The sequence below is a fragment of the Microtus ochrogaster genome, chromosome 7, assembly GCF_000317375.1.
Source record: "Microtus ochrogaster isolate Prairie Vole_2 chromosome 7, MicOch1.0, whole genome shotgun sequence".
Lineage (NCBI taxonomy): Eukaryota > Metazoa > Chordata > Mammalia > Rodentia > Cricetidae > Microtus > Microtus ochrogaster.
Window position 1 is genome coordinate 43,486,847 of NC_022014.1, and position 23,536 is coordinate 43,510,382.

The window sequence follows — 23,536 nt, forward strand, 5'->3', positions numbered from 1 at the left end:
GTTACAAAATGCTGGACCTGGGGAGCGGGCTCAGCGGGTAAGAACACTTGCTGCACAAGCAGGAGGATCTGAGTTCAGATCCCCAGAGCCCACGTAAAAACCCGAGGTAGCCATGTACATGCTTTTAACCACAGCGTCACAGGGCAGAGACAAGAGGATCCCTGGATCTGTCTAGCTGCCCGCCCAGCTCCAGGTTCAGTGAGAGACCCTGTCTCTAGGGAGTACGCAGAATGCCCAACATCCAGGCATGCACACACACATGCACACACACACACACGCAATAAACAAATAAGTGAACATTTAAGACCAAGGCAATGGTATACATTTTTATTGATGGTCTCAATTCATCAAGTTGTACACTGAAAAACTGGCAAATTTTTCTTAATGTAGATTAGAATCCATTTTCTTTTTTTTCAGAAAGGTGAAGGAGACTAGCGGTCATGGTCTAGGAAAGCGCACCACTCACGGTTCCCAGTCTCTAAGCGCATCCACAAAGGGGTAGCTGTCTACCTAGAAAACCAGGGTTAGCTCACTGTCACCCACATGTATGTCTCTATCAGAGCAACAGGCTTAGCTTGAGGGACCTGGAGATCTGGGAGCCACAAGACACAAATGACACCTTGATGCGCATCATGTAAAGTGCTTTGACTTCTTCCAACTAATATTTTCAAAAATATTTCTAAACCTTTTCATCTTTTTTTTGCTACTCCCTTTACCCTAAAAACACCCCCCCCCCCGCAAGGCTGGAAGCAAAGAGAAGAGGCAGGTACCTTGAGCAGTGCTTGAATTCTGACACAAAAACCCACCGTGTTGCAGTTCTTTGTACCAGCAGGTGGCCTGTGTGTGTCTCAAGGCCTTGGGGTTGACTCAGTCTATGTACACACACAGAGCCATGGACCAGAAAACGACATCCGTGATGGGGCACATACGCAACAGTGAATTAGTAGCCACCTCAGTTAGGGTAAGCAAGCTCTTCGTGTATACAGATAGCGTGCATGCATAAACACAGATTTCAGAGAACTGCCTTGGCTGTGGCAGACAGGAATAAAATTCCCAAGGCGGGCTGGTCTCAGTCAATTGTGTAGGGTCAGAAGTTGACACTGTGGCCTAAGACAGGATTCCTCCTTAGGGAAGCCACAGTTCAAGAGTCGAGATGAAGCTACCTACACTAGCAAGGGCAATCTGTACTCAGCCAACTGTTGTAGATGTTAACATTTGCAAACACCTAGGCTCTTATGTGCCCTCAAAACCAAGCTGACACCTAAAACTACCTACTGGCATATGCAGAAGGCATTGGAAATTTCTACCCAGGATTCCAGGGGAATGAATGCTAAGTTGGTTTAGGGAGGCAGGATTGTTTAACAGAAAAAAAAATATCTCCAGACCCTTTCTCAGATCCCCTCTCCCTCCAACAGATGGACCTATCCCAAGTGATTTATTTCTTGGAGTGTGAAAACAAAGACACAAATTGCAACCTCTCAAAAATAAAAAATAAATTCATTTATTGAAGTGGAAATTTAACACAAGATCCATGTGTTCAACCCAACTGAGACCTAGACGTTCTGACATGAGCCACATGTGCGTGCTTACCCTACTGAAATCACATCCAGGGAGGTACAGGACACACGGTGCTGTCTGGCTATTGCACCCTGCATGGCAGCGCTCTCGGTCCTTGATTCCTACATTCACTGACAGTTACAATACAGACATGGGATTTTATTGTTCATTAAAAAAAAAAAAAGAAAGAAAATAGCTTCTTTAACATCACCTTGATTTAAACCAAAGCACAGGGCAAACACCAGCCACCTTCCAGTCTCATCTTCCACTTTTTTTTCTTTCTGATAACTGCCTCTGAGCACGGTTTAATGTCCCTGGCCAGGGAATGACTCAGGATACACAGAAAGGGAAGGAACCGGCCAGGTGGAAGCCGGCGCCGCCAGCAGGGCTAAAGTGGCTTCAATATTGACCACAGTTTCCAAGGCAGCCAGACGGCTTGCTTCCCCCTAATGGTATCTGATTTGTAATGCACTTTAGAAAATGAAATTCTAAAGTCCACTTGGCGCCACCCTCCTGATTGCCAGGTCCCACCATCCTGTCTGGTTCTCATATCAGGTCTCTGCAAGCCTCAGTGTCCCAGTGGGAGCGGTGGCTGGAGCTGGCCAGTAGGGAGAGCAAAGCCCTGTCCTCCATGTATAGAGGACAGAGAGTGCTGTAAACATGAGTGGAGCTCCGTACTTCCTGGGAAGATCAGGAGAAGAAGACATGCCACCGAATAGGGGAAGAAATCTGAGGATGAGCGAGCCTAAGGACAGGCCCTGGGCTCTGCCTTCAGACCACCGACCACTCTTAAGCCATGACTTCCATGAGTTAAGGGCAGACAGTGAGCACCTGCCCATAGGTGTGGCTAGAGAGGTGAGGTGGGCGGGGCTAAGCTAACCCATACCTCTCCTGACCCCAGACATCAGCACATTACAAATGACGCCACTCTAGTTGGGGCAGGGTGAGCCGCACAGGCTAGATCACACTCTTCCCAGCCAGTGCTCACATTCAAGTCTGGGATAATGGGTCTCTGAACTGTGGGTACAGGCAAGGACCAGGCTGATAGGACCAGGCAGCCTGTCTGCCCTTGGGGCATCTGGCCTTGCCTGTTCTTCCCCTCAACCTTCCATTTATCTGAGTGTTTCCTCACCAGGGGCCATCTGGTTCCCCAGTGACAGCAGGAGAGGCCTGACTCAGGGCTCCTGGGAACCATAGGCTGTGTGCAGCCGAGGACCCGCCTCCTCTTCCCCCTGGAACCACATGCTTAGCAGCTGCCTGGTGTCATCCAGAAAGGCCCTGATCTTCCTGAAAGAGTTCAGCCACCAAACTAGCAGTGCCTCAGGAGGTCAGCAGCACAGCAAGAGGTCACACCAGGGAAGCTGTCCCTAGCCTAGTGCTAAAGAAGGTACTCCACATGGTCTCAGGCCAGGGGCCCTGAAATGATTGCTGGGCTTGGTCTTGACTTCTAAAACCTCTAACAGTTCTGAATACACTGTCCCTCCATCCAGGAAGCCATGCTCAGCTGACTTCTAGGAGAGAGCCTGGCCCATAGCTGGGCTGCTGGAGCCCAAGCCCAGAAATATCAGGTCAGTGTCAGAACCTACTTGGGTCATTTTCCAGCCTGAGACTTCAGAAAGGCATCTGTGAAACCCGGCTGGCACCTAGCCGCATAAGCACCCAGCCGCATAAGCACCCGTGGAGATGCAAATGAGCAGAAAGAATGACGTGAAAGGCGCTGCTCTCCTAAGGGCTAAGGGGCAGCGAGACTGCAATGCTTCCTCTTAGCATCACTGCTTGGGCCAGATGCTGCTGTAAGTCAGAGGCCACCCTTCCCATCCTTTGACCTGGAAGTCACATAGCAGGCTCTGGACAGAACAGCAGGAAAAGACTTGGCTGAAAGGTCAGGCCACAGCCCTTCTAGCTTCTGTCAAACACAAAAGCAAGACCCTGTTCAATTCTTGCTCCTTTCTCTAAACTGAGGTTCAAGGCAAATCCTGTCCCACCCGGAGGTGACAGACCTAAAAGCCACGTGACTCTATAGGAGGTGTGATGGGGGACGATACAGATCACAAATAGTGTTTAGTGGTTTCTTGGAAGCCTAGGATACAAAGGCAGCTTGGGACAAAACAGGGCTTCTGCTCTCTCCCCAGGAAACTGTAAACAATGACCCTGTGTGTAGTGTCGCGAAGAGAAAGTCAGAACCCACTCCCCTGTCTCAGCCAACACACAAGTACTTCCAAATGCCCATATGGATTCAGTCTCATAAACAGAAGTCCATGTATGCATGGATCTCCTAGAGGCGGTGCAGGCTCACACTTAAGGTCTCTGAGCCAGCTGGGCAGGGCAGCTCATGCTAGTAATCTCAATACTTGAGGCAAGGGTAGGAGGACCAAGAGTTCAAGGTTATCCTTGACACAGCAAGTTCAAAGCCAACTTTGGTGCCATGAGACCTTGTCTCAGAAAACAAAAACAAACAAACAAAAAACAAAACAAAACAAAAAGAATGGCCCCTAGGCCACACAGCCAAGAGGGTGAAGGACCATGGTCCCCTGGAGCAGGTTTCTTTGTGGCAAGAGAAGCCAAGTGCAAGCTGCTGAAGTAACCCACCATGATGCCGGGTCTGAAGTCAGATCCCCAAATGTAAGCTTAAATAAATTATAAATACCTTCAATCGGGGCAGCATCTCATTATCTTTAAGAGCTAAAGGAATGAAGAGGGCAGTATTGTGACCTACACAGAGGAAGTGAGAGCTACGGTGGTATGGTCTGAGGGTTTGGGGGTCCAGAAGCCTCTCAGGACTCAGCTGGGTGGGAGAGTGAGGTACACAGCATTTGGGAGCCCGATGAGAAAGAGGCCTGGCTTTGTGAAACATCAGGGTCCCCCACTTACTTAATCTAGCCCTGGCCCTGGGAAGGAGGAAATGCCAGGAGCAGGACATTAATGCCAGGAGCAGGACATTACCTTGTAAATAAAGTGAGCTGTGCTGTGGGAATTTAGGTGTGGCGGTCAGATGGGGGAGACCGGGCTGAGGGAGGAGGTATGAAGAGGAAAGCAGGGACTGCACCATCACAAGTGGAATGTCTGCTCCTCTCCCTCCTCCCAAACTCAAGGTACCCCAGGGTCCAATGCCAGGTGGAGGAGTACCCAGGCAGCAACCTTGCCTTTCTCCAGAGGCGGAACCATATCTGAGGCTGTGGGGACACTACTGGGACACACACAAGAGTGGGGGCTTGGCAGGTGCAGGGAACACACCCAGATCCTTATAGGAAGGCACTGGTGGAATTGGTGGAGATCTCGCCATGGCTTGGCTGGATCAGCTCGCACAGAGACTCATAGGTCCCCACCACGAAGCCCACAAAGCCCAGGATGCTGATGAGGGCATCCTTGATGATGGTCAGGGGGCTCATGCCCTCCCCATAGTAAGTGGTCACCTCCAGCAGGGGTGGGATGATAAGGGCCAGGGCACTGCTGCTTACAGAGCCCACCAGGGAGATGACCAGGTCCAGGCGTGGGATGAGGATGGCCAGAACACCTGCAGAGAGAGGGGACATCTTTGGTGAAGAATGTCTGGGACTATGCTCACTGGGCAGAAAATTCAGCCTGGGTCCACATTTGGAACACAGGGCTCAAAGGAGATCAAGATGCTATCTAGTCCAATCTCTGGGCAATACATGACCAGAGATGTAGAATTACTATGCTCTCCTGGCTCGTGACAGCACCATCACGAGTTACTATGTCACGATTGCCTTAGTATGTATTCTAGGTTGCCACTGAACTGGAGCTCTTCCTGCCTCAGCCTCCAAACACTAGGATTGCAGCCACTCTCCAAGCTGGTCTTCTATTGAGTCTCTCCCAAAGGAAAGGGCAGGGTAGAGAAAAGTGGGTGGGCCTTCCTGAGGGACCACTCACTTCCTTTCACTGATGGATCCCCATATGGTGTTTATAACTCCAGTTCTAGGAGATCTGATGCCCAGGCACCAGATGCACATGTGGTAAAACATCCAAACACATAAAATTGAAGTAATAAGAGACTAGGCTGAAATCTCCCTATTTTTCTTGGATATATAAGTTGATGAAGGGAAGGAAAACTAAAGAAAACATTAGAGACAGCAATTAAAAAAAAAAGGCTGCCCATAAAGTACGCAGATATAACTGAAAATAGCCACATCAAGATGCAAAGTGACTCACCAATCAACTTTACCACAAGAATTGAATACACAGAGAAGAAAGAACAAAATGAACCCACACAAGTACATTTGAGTTGATGCTACCCTGAGAGGCCTCTCTTCTGCCTTCCACAATTACTTCAAAGTCTCCAGGGAAATGGGGAAAAGCTATGGAGCTGGCAAAGATGAAGGGGCTGCCTCCTTTCATAGGACAAAGGACCCGAACAGATCACAGGAGATGGGAGTGCAGAATATGCTCTCAAAGATCAAACACAGCCCATCCCTGTGAGTGCCCTTCAGTACAAAGGACAGTGAGGCCCAGACAGAGCCAGGAAAAACACAGCAGAAAAACCGAGAGAATCTAAGGACAGGATGAGGTCTGGAGCCAGGGATTGCCAGTTCCTGCAATAAGCCTTTCGGGAAGTAAGCCCTATGCTTCGGGACATTTTACAGAGACAAACCTATTTTTTTCTGGAGGATCTGCATTGAGAAGGCAAGTTATTTGAATGCTCCATATCCTATCTTGCAAAACCCTTTAGATTCAAGAAGCAGGCCCTCAGAACTGACGAGACAAGCCACTGTGCACACAGAAGCACTACTCAACACTTGAGCTAAACCATGGCGGACATACAGAGTGGGCACCGGGAGCTGCTGCAGAGGGTGAGGTCACAGTGTAGTCTGTATGGTTGGTTGCTTCTTAGTTTATCTGTCTCCAGGGCTGTTTCTGCCAGGAGACAGGCTGGAGTCTGCCAAAGAGCAGGAGAAGCCAGAGTTCTCAGGGTTAGGCATGCTCCAAAAAGCTGGGGGACCCACGATGACCAGACTCAGTCTGCAAGAAATCCTCAGGAGAGCTGCCCAAGGTTAAGTTAGAGGATCAAGGTCACCCCCTTAGTTCTAGAGAGTTCTTTCTACATAGATGTCAAGAAGGCTGGCCTTCCACTCACTGTCCTTGCAGGAAAACAATGGTGAGTCAAATATGGTGGGGTCAGTAAGGTCAAAGGTTCTAGGTCATTTAACACAAGCTGTCCTCTGCCCTCTACATGGGTCCTACCACCATGTGTGCATAGAATAGTAAATAAGACAACAACAATAACAAAACCAATTTAACTTCGGTTCCGTTTACAAACGTGTGTGTGTGTGTGTGTGTGTGTGTGTGTGTGTGTGTGTGTGTGTATGTATGTGTGGATGAGCCTGAGGAGGGAGAAGAAAAATCATATAGGTCCATATTTATTCCAAAGGTAGAGGCTAGGATTAAGTAATTTAAGGACATTTCAGGGAATGTCTTGATATAATAAGTAATGAGATGTATGACCCAAAACAATAAAACTAACACAAAAGCTTAATTTGGAAAACTGCAAATCTCCTGAAAATTCAAACCGGAAATTAGGGGCCAGTTGGTTATGAATTCCCCATTTTAACTCACAGAAGCAATGAGGAAAAGTTAATTTTTAAAAATTGACCTTGCTTTCAACAAACAGAACATAGGTTATATTCTGATTTTAATGTTTAACTTATACCACTTGGCTCAGGATAGGGTATAGGGGAAATTAAAAAAAAAAACAACAGAGGTAAACAATCAGGTTAATCGGCAGATGTTCAAAGATGAATATATAAAAAAAAATCTAGGGTCATTTCCCCAGCTCACGATGGACAGCTATTTAAAACAACAAACACATACCTTCAATCAAACTAATGAGTCTTCATTGCAGAGAAGCTAAAGTGGCTAGCTATTGATTGACAGAGAGAGACAAGGTTTTGTGTATCCCAGGCTAGCCCTGAGCTCTTGACCCTCCTGCCTAGACATCCTAGTGGATGTGATTGAAGCAGTTATCCATCTATCTGTCAATTCATCATCCATCCATCTATCCATCCTTTTATCCAGTTATCTATCCATCCGCCCATCCATTCATCTATCTATCCATCCACCCAGCCACCTACCCATTTATCCATCATCTATCTACCTAGCTGTCATCTATCTATCTATCTATCTATCTATCTATCTATCTATCTATCTACCTACCTACCTACCTATCTATCATCTACTGAAACAGAGTCTCATATATCTCAGGCTGAACTCAAACCCTTGATCTTCTGTCTGTCTGTCTGTCTGTCTGTCTGTCTATCATCTATTGAAATAGGGTCTCATATATCCCAGGTTGACCTCAAACCTCTAATCCTCCTGCCTCTACCTCCTCAGTGCTGGACTTGCAGGTGTGCACCACACATCAATAGTGCTCATGATGGAACCCCGGGGCTTCATGTATGCTCGGTAATCATGCTGCAAACTGAGCTACATCCCCAGCCCCCTGAAGAGGCTTTTAGATTGTTACCCATTTCAGTTGGGACAATAGCAGTGTGTCTTTGTTCTCTATTGTACTTTAGACCTCATCGATAAACTACCATCCCTACTTCAGAAATCTCTGGGGATCGCTGAGAACCAATTCTTCATGAGTCAACTTCAGTAGCGTGGCTGTGTGCCAGGCTCTCAGTGGGGATTCAGATGTCCTCTAGGCTTTAAGTAGGTGGTTCTCAACCTTCCTAATGCTGCGACCTTTTAATACAGTTATTCATGTTGTGATGACTGCAACCATAAAATTATTTTGTTGTTACTTCCTAACTGTAATTTTGCTACTGTTATGAATCATAATGTAAGCATCTGATATGCAGGATATCCAATAGGTGACCCCTGAGGAGGTCACAGCCCACAGGTTGAGAACTACTGCTTTAAATAAATGCAGAAATAATGTCTTCTACTCACATGTGATGCAGACCATCGCAGTGCGTACACAAAGGTCCACCACCATCTTGCAACGCTCAGGCACTCGGGACTCAATGACGGGAATGACGATCTCAGCCGCAACGTAGAACTGGAGAGCGTATGTGAAGAAGATGCCTATGGAGTACAGCAGCTTCACAGACTGGTACAACCTGCAGAGAGTGGGTGCTCTCAGGAGCCTGGCAGCGCACTCTGACAGCCCTGGACAGAGGCCAAAGCCACCCTGCACCCTGCACAACTGGAAAGGTCACCAACCCACAGGGTCTTCAGATTCAGAAGCTTTAGGCCTGGCTTTCTTTCTTCTCTCTCTCCTCTCTCTCTCCCTCCCTCTCTCCTTCTCCCATGCACACACACACACACGCATACACAGATTAAATGCAAATTAATTTTTAAAAATTAGTCCTCCATAGCTTTTGTGTAAGGAAAGACTATAAAAAATGAAACATTAATTCACAGAAACTGATTAAATCACAGTACCCTCACATAGCTCTTCAAAATGAGGAGGTGAGCCAGGTACATCATAACCCTAGCACTCTGGAGAAGGAAGCAGGGAGATTAAGAGTCCAAGATCAGTCTCTGCTACATGACAAGTCTGGGCTGCATGAGAACTTTCAAAAAAAGAAAGAAAGGAAGGAAGGAAGGAAGGAAGGAAGGAAGGAAGGAAGGAAGGAAGGAAGGAAGGAAGGAAGAAAACCTACACACACACTTACACACCGCTGAGTGACACACTGTGAATGCAGAGAGTGTGCCCCATGGTGTAGTAAAACATTCTCTTTACACCTTCTGTATATCTGGGATCTTTGCCCTCTGCGCACGAGCAAATACCTTTCAAAAATAACTACTGGACTCCAACAAGCCACTTTTGCCCTTCCCATGCAATTCAGCGCATCTTAGAATCAGTTTGTGGTGGTGGTGGGGGAGGGGGGAGGCAGAAAGGAGCATAGGCCCCTCCCCATCCCAACAGAGATGCCTTTTACCACAGAACTCAGAAACTCCCCACGGAGGCCACTGACATACCATGGGGTACTCCAACTTAGCACCCCAGAGCACAGTGCTTTTGAACCCGACTCAGTACACACAGGAAGGGCCACTCTGTCTTCAGCAGAAACCCACCTTCATCAAGACCTGTGCATAGAGCAGCGAGAACCACTGGCCGCTCTGGGCTTGATTTAAATGTCTTTTGTGTGTTATGTAAACAGGTCATTGCTGTAGTTGAACTAAATGCCTAGATGAGGTTCTTAAGCTGTGAGGACACCCTGGAAAAGACTAGGGTGGGTAAAAAAGTCTCTCTTGTTAAGTGTAAGCAATACAAACTCTTTGAGGGGGAAAACAGTCATCAGGCAGTGCCCTGAGTTAAGACCCTGAGCCCTCCAGAGAGCTGCTAAATCCGGAGTCAGGAGCGTCCCCTGCAGGTATATCCATGTAAATGCACCTTACAGAAGCACGGGGTGAGTTGAAGGCAGCTGAGTGGGGCGAAGACAGCTGGGGGGACCCTCAGATGCCTGCTGCCTAGGATCCTGGGCTACACATGGGCCCTACTGAGTCAGCAATTTTCTCTATTTGTCCTCACCCAGTCTCTCCACTCAGAGTGCCATCAAATCGGCTATATGGAAGGAAAGGCTGCTCTCGGTCCCTGGGTGTTTCTCAGTGTGAGCAGAACAGGGGCTCTCTACAATGGGGTTTTCAACTTCCAACCAGAGACTGCTTAGCCCACGCTCTGGGACATCCAGACACTTCTGCAGGTCTTAGCGTTTCCCTATAGCATGTCCGCCTAGGAAAGACACTCGAGAAAGGACTCCCAAGAACCAGCAGCCCACCGACACAGCAGTCTGTGACTGCCCAGACAGGTCTGCCCTCCTCCACAGGTGTCTGGAATGACTAAGTATAGATTGGATACTCAGTTCTTTTGGGCTCCATATTTCCCAGGAGAAAGCCTCATCAGACGGATGATTCACACATGATTTCGGTACAAGCTGCTGCAGGAATCACAAGGTCAGGGTAGCCAAGTGACAAGGAAATGCAACATTCTGACCCCTCACCTTCTAGAAGCTTCCAGTCTCCTCCCCACCACATACCAGCAGTTGGGCAGGTTGAGTGTGATGCTGCCCTTAATACTAGCTCCAAACTGCAGGTACCCCAGGCTCCCCAGGCTGATGTAGAGTGCAGTGACAATGGCCATCCCGAAATACAGGATGAACGGAAACTTCTGTGAGTCCTTCATTTTGTTCTCAAGGGGTAGCACCTACAAAAAAGTAGTAAGGGGAAAGAAAGCACGTGAGAAAGAAAAGTGGGCACACCACAAAACTAGCATCATCAGGGGCCTGGGGAGCTTTGCTGTGCATGCATGAGAACCTGAGTTCAGATGCCCAGAACCCACAAAAGAGCCAGGTGTGGTGGCATGAATCTGTGACCCCAGCACCTGGCAGAGGGAGGGTGGGGGAGGAGGACAGGCTGATCAGTGGAGCTCACTGGCCTGACAACAGTCTAGTCAACGCAGGAAATCCTAAGTTCAGTGACAGAGGTTAGGTCCCAAAATGGACATGCAAGATGGAAACACTTGATGTTGACTTCTGACCTCCAAACACAAAAGCATACACACTCGTGTGTGTGCACAAACACACACACACGCACAGGTGAACACATGCACATGAAAACACACACACACACACACACACACACACACACACACACACACACACACGACATCTTGAAAGAAAATAGAATCTTTATTGCCAGACCCCCAAGTACACTCTCCTTTAGTGCACAGTGAATCAGCTAATCGATCAGCACTACACTCCCAGGCACACAAAGGGCTTCAGAACCCACTGTCTAACAAGGAGTGGGGAGAGGTGAGATGTCAGAGGCTGGGGGTGTCCTTCACCTCACAGCAGCATGGCCCCCAGCAAGACTCTGACACTTGTCCTGAGCTTGCTGCCTCCAGCCAATTTTCCTAAGGATGAGCTTCCCTTCCTTGCTTTTTGTGGGGGTAGGGGAGGGTCTCCTGTATCTAGACTGGCCTCAAACTAGCTATGTAGCCAGTGATGACCCAAACTCCTGATCCCCTCATCCCCACTTCCCGAGTGCTGTGACAAAGGGCACGTGCCACCACATCCAGCTCAAGAGATGATTTCCAATGGGGGTTCCTAAGCACTAAAGCAGACAGTGGGGAGACTGGGGTGCTAGCAAGCACTCAGGCCCACACCATGGTGCCCCTCTTACCACGCCGATGCCTTCAAAAGCAAAAATTGCTGTGCCGAAGAACAGAGGGTAGGTCTTCCATGGAGCCACCAAGGGGAGGTGGCTGGGGTCCGGGATACTCTGAAAAAGATGAACAAAGCCAAGGGCTACTCAGAGATTGGGGCTTTGAATCGAAAGTCAGAGCACTCCTAAATCCAAGATATGAAAAAAAAAAAAGGAAGAAGAAGCTAACAAACAGTCAAGCTTTCTCTCTCTTCAGACTGGGAAGCCCCTGCTTGCTCTGGATAAAGATCTGCCCAGTATAGCATAACTGCCCACATGCTGACACCTGCATAAAGCCCCTCTCTCACTCGGTGAGCCCATCCCCAGACATCTGATACAAAAAAAGAAACTCAGCCGGGCGGTGGTGGCGCACGCCTTTAATCCCAGCACTCGGGAGGCAGAGGCAGGCGGATCTCTGTGAGTTCGAGACCAGCCTGGTCTACAGAGCTAGTTCCAGGACAGGCTCCAAAGCCACAGAGAAACCCTGTTTCGAAAAACCAAAAAAGAAAAAAAGAAGAAACTCAAAAGATAAAGAAACTGTCAAAGCTACCTAGCAAAGAAACAAAAAACCATCTTAAATACTCCAAGAGAAGAGATCGATTAGCCACATGCCAAACCTATCACAGAATATTACACACTATACAAAAAGTAAAAGTTAAAGGCAGACATTGGAGTACATGCTTGTAAACACAGAACTTTAGAAGATCAGGAGTTCAAAATCAGCTTGGACTCTGTATATGAGATAGTAAAGAAGAACATGAAAAATTGACTATGAAATAATATTGAGGAAACATTATTAATTCATTATAGTCAGGTGCTGTGACTTACATCTGTAATCTCAGTCCTTAGGAGGCTGAGGCAGGAGGATCAAGAGTTCAAGGTCAACCTATGGTTTATAGTGAGTTTGAGGCCAGCCTGGGCTACCTGGTCTATAAAACAAATCAACCACAACCACACAGTTATATAATAATGGCGATGCAACTCTGCAGACATCCACAGAGATAAACCTGGAAGACATGATTTCTAGATTAGTCTCTTCCTCCCCCACCTTATTTTTTTCATCCGCTAGGCTGAACACTTCCAACTATCAAGAAGCACAAATGAAGAATGTTGAGGAATGCTGAGCAAAGGCAGCAAAATGATTTTTTTAAAAACATAAAAGTCAAAGCTGAGGGTGAGGGTGGCTCCATCGTTAAGAGCACACACTACTCTTGCAGAAGACCCAAGTTCAATTCCCACCACCTACACTGAATGTCTCACTATTATTATGTGACACCAGGAAGACCTGGCGCCCTCTTGTGGCCTCTGCAGCACCTGTACTCATGTTCATATACCCACATGTAAATCTATCATTTTAATTTTTAAATTTCGACTCTAAGGAAAAAGAGAAGCATTTTAGTATGCAGGATATAGACAAATAGGTATCTCTGCTCTAAGATGAGACCTGAGCACAAGATCATCTAAAAACTATTCCTGAGTCGCAGATGAAAAGAAACTAGAAACCAGTGCTACTGTCGGCTAGTGACAGACAGCTACCAGGTTCATCTATCGTCAGATGGAGCTGCGGGTAGGGAGTGTCACGATTCCCAGCTATGGGTGCTGGTGACTGAGACAGGTGGGAAGGACAGCCATCATTCTATCAGTTGAGTGACTGATGCTGGCGATGCCAATCTACAACCCAACTAAGGAAGCGGAGAAAGTTCCCTATACAGAGGAGCTTGCCAATTATAAACACAAGCTTAACTCTACAACAATACCAACAAAATAAAAGCTCAAGAAAAATGTCATAAAATATATAGATCAAAAAACCAAGGTGGGATAATTTCTTTGGTCTGTCACTGGAGTAAACATCTGCTCCCACCTCCCCAGGAAACTGTGCCACATCCAGACTACATACACCGCTTGTAAGTAGTGTATGACCACTCCATTTGATTTCCCTATTCCACAGGATGGGGAAGGGTCTGGGACTGTACCTGGACGATGAACTGGTAGATTGTGACCAGACTGACCAGCATGCTGACATTGGCCAGCAGGGAGAAGATGGACAGGATGCGCAGGTTCCTAATGAAAGTCAGCAGCACCAGGAAGGGCAGGAAGACGAGCATGTAGAGTCGAGAGTCCATGGTGGGCACCAGGACCACAGTCTCATTGTTGTGACAGTTGGTGGTGGTCCCGTTGGCCGCCTCTATCACCTGGAATGAGAAGAAAAGAGGAAAGTCCTTGGTGACAGAGCCAGTAGGTATCCAGCCAGAGAGGGTCTTTATGTGGGCACCTGTGACTGAGGAACCTCTCTGGGAGTCTTCATTGTTGCGAACCAGCTAAGTCTGGATTGATCATGTCTCACAAAAGACAGAAGGATGCGGGAGATAGACAGAAAGATAGTGTTGAGTTCTTTCACATTCTGATCCTAAGCATTCCTGCTGGTGCTCAGGAAACAGAGGGGAAAGCCTGCAGGCCCTGATCCAGCTGTAACTAGCACGCCTGAAATGAAAGGGAACATGCTAAGGAAACACTTGAGTCCTTGTTCTGGCTATCTGGACTCTGGAATCTTAGACAGCTGGAATTCCCCCCAGGAATCCCCCACTGAGAACAGGAGGACCTGGTGCCAACCAGATGGGGAACTGGTCTCCTGGAAAATGGAAGGGATTCCACACTGTGCCAACAAGACAACTTGTCAAACCACCTTGCAGGAGAGACTGGAGCACAGACAATGATGGGCCAGGGGCACCTTGACCAGGGCTAGTAATTATTCCTATCTCCTTCCTTCTATTTGAACCTTAATCTCCTGTCAGGACCCTGAAGATGCACTTGGTGGGGATCCACGGGCCCTTCCTCTCAGAGAGGCCATATGGAATACGTCCTTTTCTGTTCTTCATTATCAAGTCTACTCTTTTAATTGACTGATTCAGGACAGGTGGCTGAACCTGGCTTATCATAGAGCTGGGACATAGGCTCTGACCCTAACTCCTTAACACAGCCTTTAGAGCCAAGGGTCTCAGACACCCTATGTCTGAGAGATACAAGCCTGGCTTCCGTCAAGAACTGATGGACCCTGGCCCCTAAGCCTGCCCAGCAGCCTCTACAGAGCTGAGCACTTCTACAGAAAAAGGTCCCTTTACTAAAGACTTCCACAGAAGTAACACTAGGGGGTGCCACATACTGCGGCTTCCTCCGCCTGTTGCCTGGGATTACAAAAGACCAGCCCTGGAGGAGCTTCTCCTTAGGTAGGGAAGACTTCAGCCAGGTAGAGTCAAAGGAGCTCCAGCCAGCTGATGACAACCCAGGCAAGGAAAGTCAAGGTCTCTTTCCACGACAGGTTTTCAGATGAGAATCAGACACCAAAGGTTCAAACCCAAACCAATTTGGCTTGGGAGGGGCCTTGAACAAAATCACTCCATTCCCACCCTTCCCTTCAGAAGAACTCTACCTGTTTAAAATTGTCAGCCAGAAACACAAAGTAGACGCAGCAGAATCCCAGCTGAGTGACAATGAGGAAGAAGTCCACGATGCGCCTGCAGAGGGGCGAGAGGAACAAAGGCCATCAGATCCGAAGGCTTCCCCGGAGACGACCATCTGAGCAGGCGATCAGGATGAGCTGTGGTGTCACCTGTCCAGAATCTAGGAGGGAGGGTGTGGAGGGGCTACTATACGCTGCAAGTCCCTTCCTTCGTCTTTCAGCATGAGCTCACGGCATCGCCAGAGCACAGCCCAGTCTGGCCTTCTCCTGCCCATCCACCAAGTGCAAGTCTTCCTTCCTAAAGCTACAGAGAGCCCTTGGCATGAAAGACCAGGAAGCAGGCCCTTCTCAGCCTCCTCCTACATCGAGCTGCAGGGAAATATGCCGACGTACCAAAGCAGACTGCTGGCTGAAGCACTTGGCCACTGCTGGTGACTATCTGAAGCTCCAGGGAAAGGAACAGGGTTACAGACCCTTCTTGATGGAACAGGGCACAGCAGTTAGAAAGAATGGGTCAGACCTGGAACTGGTTCTGGAGCAACCTTACCCAAGGCATCAAAGGAGACAAAGCAAGTTTCCAAATGGCACACACAGGAAGAGCCGCTTGCCAAAAAGGGGTAAATGTAAGAGCATCTGCATGTGTATATGAACACAGAAAGCTCCAGAAAAAAACAGAAGGGTACCCGTGCTGCTGGACTATGACCAGCATTTAATTCTATTTTTCAAACTGTGTCCTCTTGCCAAGTGCAAACAATGTTCTTCCTATGAGAATAAGGAAGGGTGTGCGGGAAAATGGAGGGAAAGGAGGGAGGAAGGAACAGACAAACTATGGTGGACACTCGGCAGCCTGGCTGCTCCTCAACAGCTGATTTTGCCAAAGGAGAGAGAGAGACAGAGAGAAAGAGATAGAGAGAGAGACAGAGAGAGACAGAGAGAGAGAATAAAGGAAGGAAAGAGGGAAGGAGAAGAAAGTTACACGCCCTAGTATGGGGTGGGGCTATAAATGACAGCAAGCATTGTTTCACTACGACAAAAGTAAGGCTTCAGACCCCTGACAATGTGAATTCTCTACATCCAGACAGGAACGAAAACTGGGTTGTTTCCCTCCAGTCACCTGAAAAGTCAGGAGAAATTCTCCCAGGTTCCCCACCTGCTCTGGACACTGCTCTTGCCCATCCCACGCCCTTCATCCCACACTGCCAGACTCCATCCTGGCGCCTCTTAGCCAAGCTCCATTGCTGTCCTCTTCCTTGGTCCCAGCCTCTCTTCTCTTCCCATGCATCTTTCACCCTACAAAGGCCACAAGTCCCTGCAGTGTGGGGATAACACAGTTCACACCAGAGAAGCTCCTTTTCTAAGCTAGAAATACTTTTGTGCCATTTATAAGAGATGACATGAAATACATTTGTTGAACAAACCAGAGCCCTCACAGCCTGAGGCTCTCAGGGTTGGTCCTGTAGATCAGGCTCCGTATGTTAAAGATGAGGAAACTGAGGCCCAGAGAAGGCTGGGCTCACAGCCTACCATTTGTGGAGCCAACCCCAACGCTACCCTCCACTCATGGCACTGTCTCCACATCATGCCCGCTTGTCTCTGGTCCCCACGTTGGGAGCTGTGGCCAAGAGGAACAAGGGCAGTCAGTTACCTTCCCCAGTGGGAGTGGCTCCGGACCCAGGCGCTGGGGCTGCATTCCAGTCCATACATCACTGTGTCCCCATAGTCCAAAAAGGGTTTGTTCAGTCTGGGGGGGGGATACAGGAAAAGCAGAATGGATGGGTTAGACAATGACAGTAAAAGAACAAATGGAGACACCCTAGGGGACCTTTGAGCCCTGTAAGGTCCACATGTGGGGTGCATGTACATCTGTGTACACACATGCATACATGTTCACATATGTGCAGCTACACATACATGAAAGCCAGACGAGGAAGACTGGATGTCTTCCCCAATCACTCTCTCCCATTTGCTTTTGAGACAGGCGCTCTTCCTGGGCTTGGAGTTAGTCCACTATTAGAATGGCTGTTCCAGGAAGCCTCAGGAACTTCCTGTCTCTGCTTCTCCAGTGCAGCGCTGCAGGAGCTCACCTCTGCACCCAGCGTCTTTTTGGTTTTGTTTGTTTGTTTTAACATGGTTACTGGGTTTCTGAGCTCAGATGCCCTTCCTACACATTTTAAGCATTTTACCAAATGAGCCCTCTTCCAACTCCTGGGTCACAGGTATTAAGCAAATGACATGGAATCCTCATCGCAATCCAGAAGCACCTGGTAGAGGTAAGTATTTCAGTGCAATAATGAGCAAGCACAGAAATTAGGATGCGGTCTCTGTTTGTTGGACAAGTGTAAATCTAATAGATGAAGCCAAAAATGATAATAATAATAATAATAACAATGATAAACAGGGGAAGGCAACACCACAGTGACAGCAGCCATCCCCAGCTAGGTGACAAACCCAGAGAAGCTGTACAACCCACTTTCAGACTGACAAAGGACCCACGCTGGCAATCTACCGCCTCTCAGGAAATGGCTCAGGGCTCTTACCTGCGACATAAGTGATGAGCACACTTCACCAGAATCCCCATGCAGTGCACGGCCACGATGCCAATCACCAGCAGGCTGAGAGGACCCAACTAGGGACCGAGGTTGCAGACAAAAGAAAGAGAAGCAGGCAGAATTAGGAGAAAGTCCAAGAGGGATCGGATGCACAGGTGATAAAATGCTACTGAGGCACTTCTAGAGACACAGTTCCAGCCGACAGAGAGAGATGGTTCAGGAGATTGGATCTGTGTGCCCTCAGACCTGGTCCAGACAGTTAATCTTGCGGACAATGGATCCACAGAGCAGAAGTTCCCGGTGGGCTCTGGGATGTAGGAGGGAAGTTATCCTGCGGGTGATCAGCAAGGTCAACACTGGGACGGTCAACATCTCTGAAACCGTGATGGCGCTGGGCAAGCAGGTTATGCGTGGAGAGTCAAAGAGAGGGCAGGACCGCCAGCTAAAGTCACTGAGCCAAGCTCAGGGCCTAGGAAGTGCCTGGCACACAGAGGGCCCTAATGCATAACTTTCGATGCATGGACGTCTGAAACCCTTACCAAGAGGCCTGCATTCTTCACTGCCAGTGGCAGCCCCAGGAGTCCGGTGCCAATGTTGCCTTTTAGTAGGTGGATCAAGGTCTGGAACCATCTGAAGCAGGAAGGCCAAGAGGGAAGCATTAGTTACAATGTGGGCCAATGCCTATCTGCAAGGCCCCAACATGAATTACCTTACCTAATTTCCCAAACAATCTTATGACATTTTATTTCATAGATGAGAGATGACCAAACAGTTCAAAGAGCACACTTGGAATGTGTGCTCAGTGACAGCACTTCCTGACCCCTCCTCTCTTAGAAGTCAGTACAGAGGGATGATGGAGGCTCTCTCTAGATATTCCATCTTTTCCGGCTTCATTCAGGGCTAGATTAGATCACTGAGTGATGACTGATGTCTCCCGAAATGACACAGAGGATAACAAGATGTAGGATGTGTGGGAAAACAGGGGTAACCAAAAAATAAAGTCCAAGCTAGGTGTGGTGGTAACACTTAATCCCAGCACCTAGGAGGCAGAGATGGTCAATCTTCAAGAGTTCAAGGCTAGCCTGAGTCACACACCCAGTGCCAGGCCAGCCAGGACTAACAATATAGTGAGTCTCTGTCTTAAAAACAAAAACCAAATAAACAAACAAAAAAACCCACTAAATAAATGAATAAAATAAAGTCCAACCCCTCTACTACACAATACCCGGTGGGTCTCAACATTCCTACTAGGCCAGGCATGGTGGTGCATGCCTTTAATCCCAGCACTTGGGAGGCAGAGGCAGAAGAATCTCTGTGAGTTCAGGGCCAGCCCTGGTCTACATAAGTTCCAGGAGGGCCAAGGTTAAATAGAGAGACCCTGTCTCAAAACAGCAACAACAAAAAGTTGCTATTGGATTTTGTGTTTGAAAAAAATAGAGGCCAGCTGCTTCTCTAGGCCCAGGACTAGAGAAGCCCTCTTCAGGGGATCCCTGGTTTACCCCATACCTTAAGGACAGCGGTCCCTCTAAATTTGTACGGATTGTCCCTATTATTTTATGACTTCATATAAAGCCTCTCATGTGTTCTCATTCATTTTTTTTTCACTCAACAAATACTTGGGCGGGTCTGGATGAGTCAGACATGGATGCCAGCCTCTGCGGACATGAACTATCTCGAGGGAAACACAAGATGAAGGGTGGGGGACACAGCCAGGGAGAACTGAGGCATGAGAGTGGAGGGCAGAGACCTGAGGCCAGAAGGTGAGGGGGATGCCACTGCCACAGGAAGGCAGCAGATTCATCCCAGACTACAGAGGAGTGTGCTGTTGTGGCCTCTCTTTTGTCTTTTGTTCCCCGTGACAGAGTAAGAAACAGCTCAAGTGAGGTGCCTCCAATCACTCAAGACTTGACCCTGGACATAAAAATCCTTTTGCACAAACAGCCCTCAGGATCCCTCAAAACGGGCGCTCGCACACAAATCTGCATTTGGCAGAAACCGAAAGCCAACAGCACTTGCTGCCCACAAAGGCCATCCCCTCCAGTCTACCAGGAAGGTCATCAGATCTGTTTGCCATTCTGGATCTGTAGAATGGACCATCAAGAAAAAGGCCTTTGACTCCCAGGAGAGATGTGTGCCTATGCTCCGAGCCACAGCCCAGAGTCCTGCAAGGGTCCAACCGCATTATCAGTAGCCAGTAGCCAGGAGGACAACGGGCCTGTTAAATCTCTACCTTGGCAAACAAATGTTTAACCCACTAAAGTGCAAAGGTAAGCTTGTATTACATCCTCCCTCCTTCCCAAAGTCTTCCCAAAATGCCCCTATGCTGGGCTTCCTGGCCCCGACTCGGCTGACTGTCACTCTGCGTGGCCATTCCCTTCTGTTCTGGAAACTGTTATCTCACCTGAACTGTGAAGTAACGGGACCAGGGCAGGTAATCCTCAAGTCCCTTCAGTTCAGAAACATCAAGCTTCTAGGCCCAGGGTCAAAATTACCCAAGGTGATGTCACCTCAACATCAGGTAGGTATCACAGTATCACCCATGGCTGTGACATTTTAGCCATACCACAGGGTGGATTAGTTTCTGAAGACAGAAGGGAGAGACACCAACTGCATCCATCTAGTTTTCATTTGTGCTATCAGTAGCTCTTAGGCTTTCCCCCCTCCCCCCCATCTTCTTCTGCATTCTCTGATGAATTAAGGACCCTAATATCTTTGCTTATGTAGGTTCTATCTGCAGAAAAGTTGTATTACTAAAACTCAAATTTTACAATTTACAATTTAAAATAACAGTAAATTTAATAGATACTAATAGTTTAATGATTGAAGTTAAATATGGGAATCAATTTTTAATTTATGTGTATGGCTGTTTTGTTAGTATGCATGTCTTTGACCCACAGAAGTGTACTGCCCTCAGAGACCAGAGAGAGTGTTGGGTCTCCTGGGACTGGAGTTATGGACATTTGAGCCACCATGTGGGTGTTGAGTATCAAACCTGGTCCCCTGAAGGAGCAGCAACCATCTAGATCTCCAGCCACTCCTTTTAAAAAAAATTTTTTTTGCACACATGTATGTACATGTGTGCTTGTATTCCCCCCTCTGTGTGTATGTGCGCGCGCGTGCATGCGTGTGTGTGTGTGTGTGTGTGTGTGTGTGTGTGTATGAGTGTGTGTATGAGAATGCCCTCAAAGGCCAGAAGGTATGGGATCCCCTAAAGCTGGAGTTATAGGTAATTGTGAGCTGCCCAGTGTGGGTGTTGGAACCAGAGCTCAGGTCCTCTGCAAGGGCAATAAATGCTCTTCACCACAGAGCCTGGGCTCCAGCACCACCTCCTCCATCACCACAGGGCCTGGGCTCCAGCAACATCTCCTCCATCACCACGGAGCCTGTGCTCCAGCACCACCTCCTCCATCACCACAGAGCCTGCGATCCAGGCTCCAGCACCACCTCCTCCATCACTGTTTAAAATACCTCCTAAATGTCTCATCCTACAGAAGCCAGCTGGGCCTCTGTTTCAACATTCAGTCTACTTGCATTGCTTTGGTGAAAGACTATGAGAAAGTGTGCTCTCCCTAGACATATACTGGAAAAAGAAGGGACATTTCAACTGTGGCAATTCTTCTCTAACATCACTCCAAAATGCATCTGTTAGCTGCAGCATGGACTCTGTCCCTCCCATGCCCCGTTCCCTTAACCAATGTTGCAGCTGTCGGCAGGGACCTGTCCCTCACGCACAATTCCTCACATTCGTGGAGGATCTGAATACTAACCTCTTGCATTATATCAGCTCAAAGCAAAGCTTTGACCTCACCAGAAAGTATTTGTGAGCACACGGTGCCAGACATGAGAGTGGGTTGGATGTTCGGCTTGTTTGTTTGGCTTTTTGTTTTTTGTTTTTCTTTAATTTTGCTTGAAAGCTCAAATTTCATGTGAGCCACAAAAACACTGTTGGTGGTTTTTCTTGAATTAATGGGTCTGTTTCTTTCATTTTCAAAGGAAGTGCAAACACTAGGGTCTGAAAACCTAGTTAGCTGGTTGCTCTTTCTAGTAAAACAAACCTTTTCTATTAAAAACATAATGAACAAGAACTCCAGTTAGTTCAGTTGGCAACTGCCAATACACACACTATGGCATCTGGTATTTTTTTATAGCGACAACTGAGAGACCCATGCTAAAGGTTGCAATTTAGTAAGAATTAATGGTCTCACTATCTCATCAAGGACTTTTTGGTTATTGGAGATAGGCTCTCATGCATCCCAGGCTGGCCTTGAACTCCCTATGCAGTCCAGGATGACTCTGAACTTCTGATCCTCTGGCCTCCAACTCCCAAGTGCCACCACACTGAGTGTGTGTGTGTTGCTGGGAATGAGACCCAGGGCCCAGGGCATGCTAAGCAAGCACTCAGCCCCAGCCATTGCCAAGGACAATCTTAAGCAGAAATGGCCTCTTCCTGCTACTCACAAGTGACTAGGATAATGCAGGTGTGTGGGGGTTGAGGGGGAGGAAGCTGCACACACACTGTCCCTGCATCCTCGTGCACATGTGAACAGAATGAAAGGTAAATGACATCTTAGCACTTTTAGGAAGAGAAAGGTTCTTGGGACCCCAAAAGCTCTGCAGACCATATTCGGCAAATGTCTGTTCCAAGTTAACAAAGGCCAGCAGGTAGCTAGCTGGTGCTCAGCCTGCTGGTCTGGAGAAGCACCACTGAGGTGGGCTAGAGAGCGGTTACTACTACTCAACAGGGCAAAAGGAAGGGAAGTGCCCTACTCTGTCACAGAAATGCCTAAGGTCTCTACTTTATTGTACTCAATATTTTGGGCTTTTAACTGATCTTTTAAAGGCTAGAAGAGCCGGGTGTGGTTAAGCAGCTCTTCCGAGGTCCTTTGCTCCCTACTAAAGTAGATAACGAGGAAGGGTAAAAGGCTTTAAATCACTCCCTCACACTGCCTAGGAGAGATTAACAAGAGTCCTCAATCAGCCTTGGCCCACCTGGCATGCTTCCTGAATAAATGCCTGGGTAGGTCCTGTCCCCAAGCTGGAGTGACCAAATAAATACTTTCCCCTTAGAAGATGTCCTAACACAAGCCAATGGAAGGTGCTATCTGCTTGGCTTCATCCAAGAAACCACGGACAGTGATAAAAGCAGCATGGAGGGCAGTCCAGGCATGCACCTTTGAATGGTGACCTGGAAAGGCCAGCCACAGGTCGAGTTTCAGAAAGGTCTCTCTAAAAGTGAAAATTTAGAGTGAGCACAGAAAGTTCTGTGCAAACAAGTTAATGATTGGAAGTCTTTCACAACCCCTGAAGGGACTTCCTCCTCCCTGGGAGACACTGATGGGGTAGGTGAGGTCAGAGGAAAGACAGGAAGGAGGTCCTGGCTGCCAGCAGCAGCACCTTAGGCAATCTTTTCCACCAGCTAAATTGCAAATCAATTGGGAATCTATAGCAGTATGTTGTATGGGCGATAAGCTAAAAACCAGAAACTTTGTGTTAGAGGTGGCAAGGAGCCAGCCATGTGAACAGGCTATTTTCCCATGCCCACCTCAGTTCTCAGCGGAACTCCTCCCAGGAGAGAGTGCAGACAGAGGGCATGTCCCCACAACGTCCACATCCTCTTGAGCAGTCACAGAGAGTGGGGGCATGTAGGCACAAGCAGCCCTCGGTAAGTTACATCCAACCCACAATGGAACCCAGGAAGGGTGACAGCTGAGATTGGGGATAAATGACAGGGCTGCCAAGGACAGGATCCTGGGACTTTGAAAAGGGCCAGTGGCATGCTGGGAAACTTAGAACAGAACCCCTCCCTCTG

At 48.1% G+C, this 23,536-nt stretch overlaps 1 protein-coding gene across 1 annotated transcript in view; it reads right to left on the reverse strand.

Annotated features, from left to right (window-relative positions):
* Positions 1-3,982: 3,982 nt before the first annotated feature.
* LOC102001814 (proton-coupled amino acid transporter 1) overlaps positions 3,983-23,536 on the reverse strand; it is a 31,651-nt gene continuing 12,097 nt past the window's right edge. The window contains exons 3-11 of the mRNA XM_005350048.2: positions 18,267-18,357; positions 17,716-17,804; positions 16,824-16,919; positions 15,149-15,233; positions 13,695-13,913; positions 11,701-11,799; positions 10,557-10,723; positions 8,464-8,633; positions 3,983-5,071 (exon numbers count right to left, since the gene is read on the reverse strand). Of these exons, the coding sequence (XP_005350105.1) occupies positions 4,800-5,071; positions 8,464-8,633; positions 10,557-10,723; positions 11,701-11,799; positions 13,695-13,913; positions 15,149-15,233; positions 16,824-16,919; positions 17,716-17,804; positions 18,267-18,357 (1,288 nt within the window). The 3' untranslated portion in view covers positions 3,983-4,799. The remainder of the gene's footprint in view (positions 5,072-8,463; positions 8,634-10,556; positions 10,724-11,700; positions 11,800-13,694; positions 13,914-15,148; positions 15,234-16,823; positions 16,920-17,715; positions 17,805-18,266; positions 18,358-23,536) is intronic.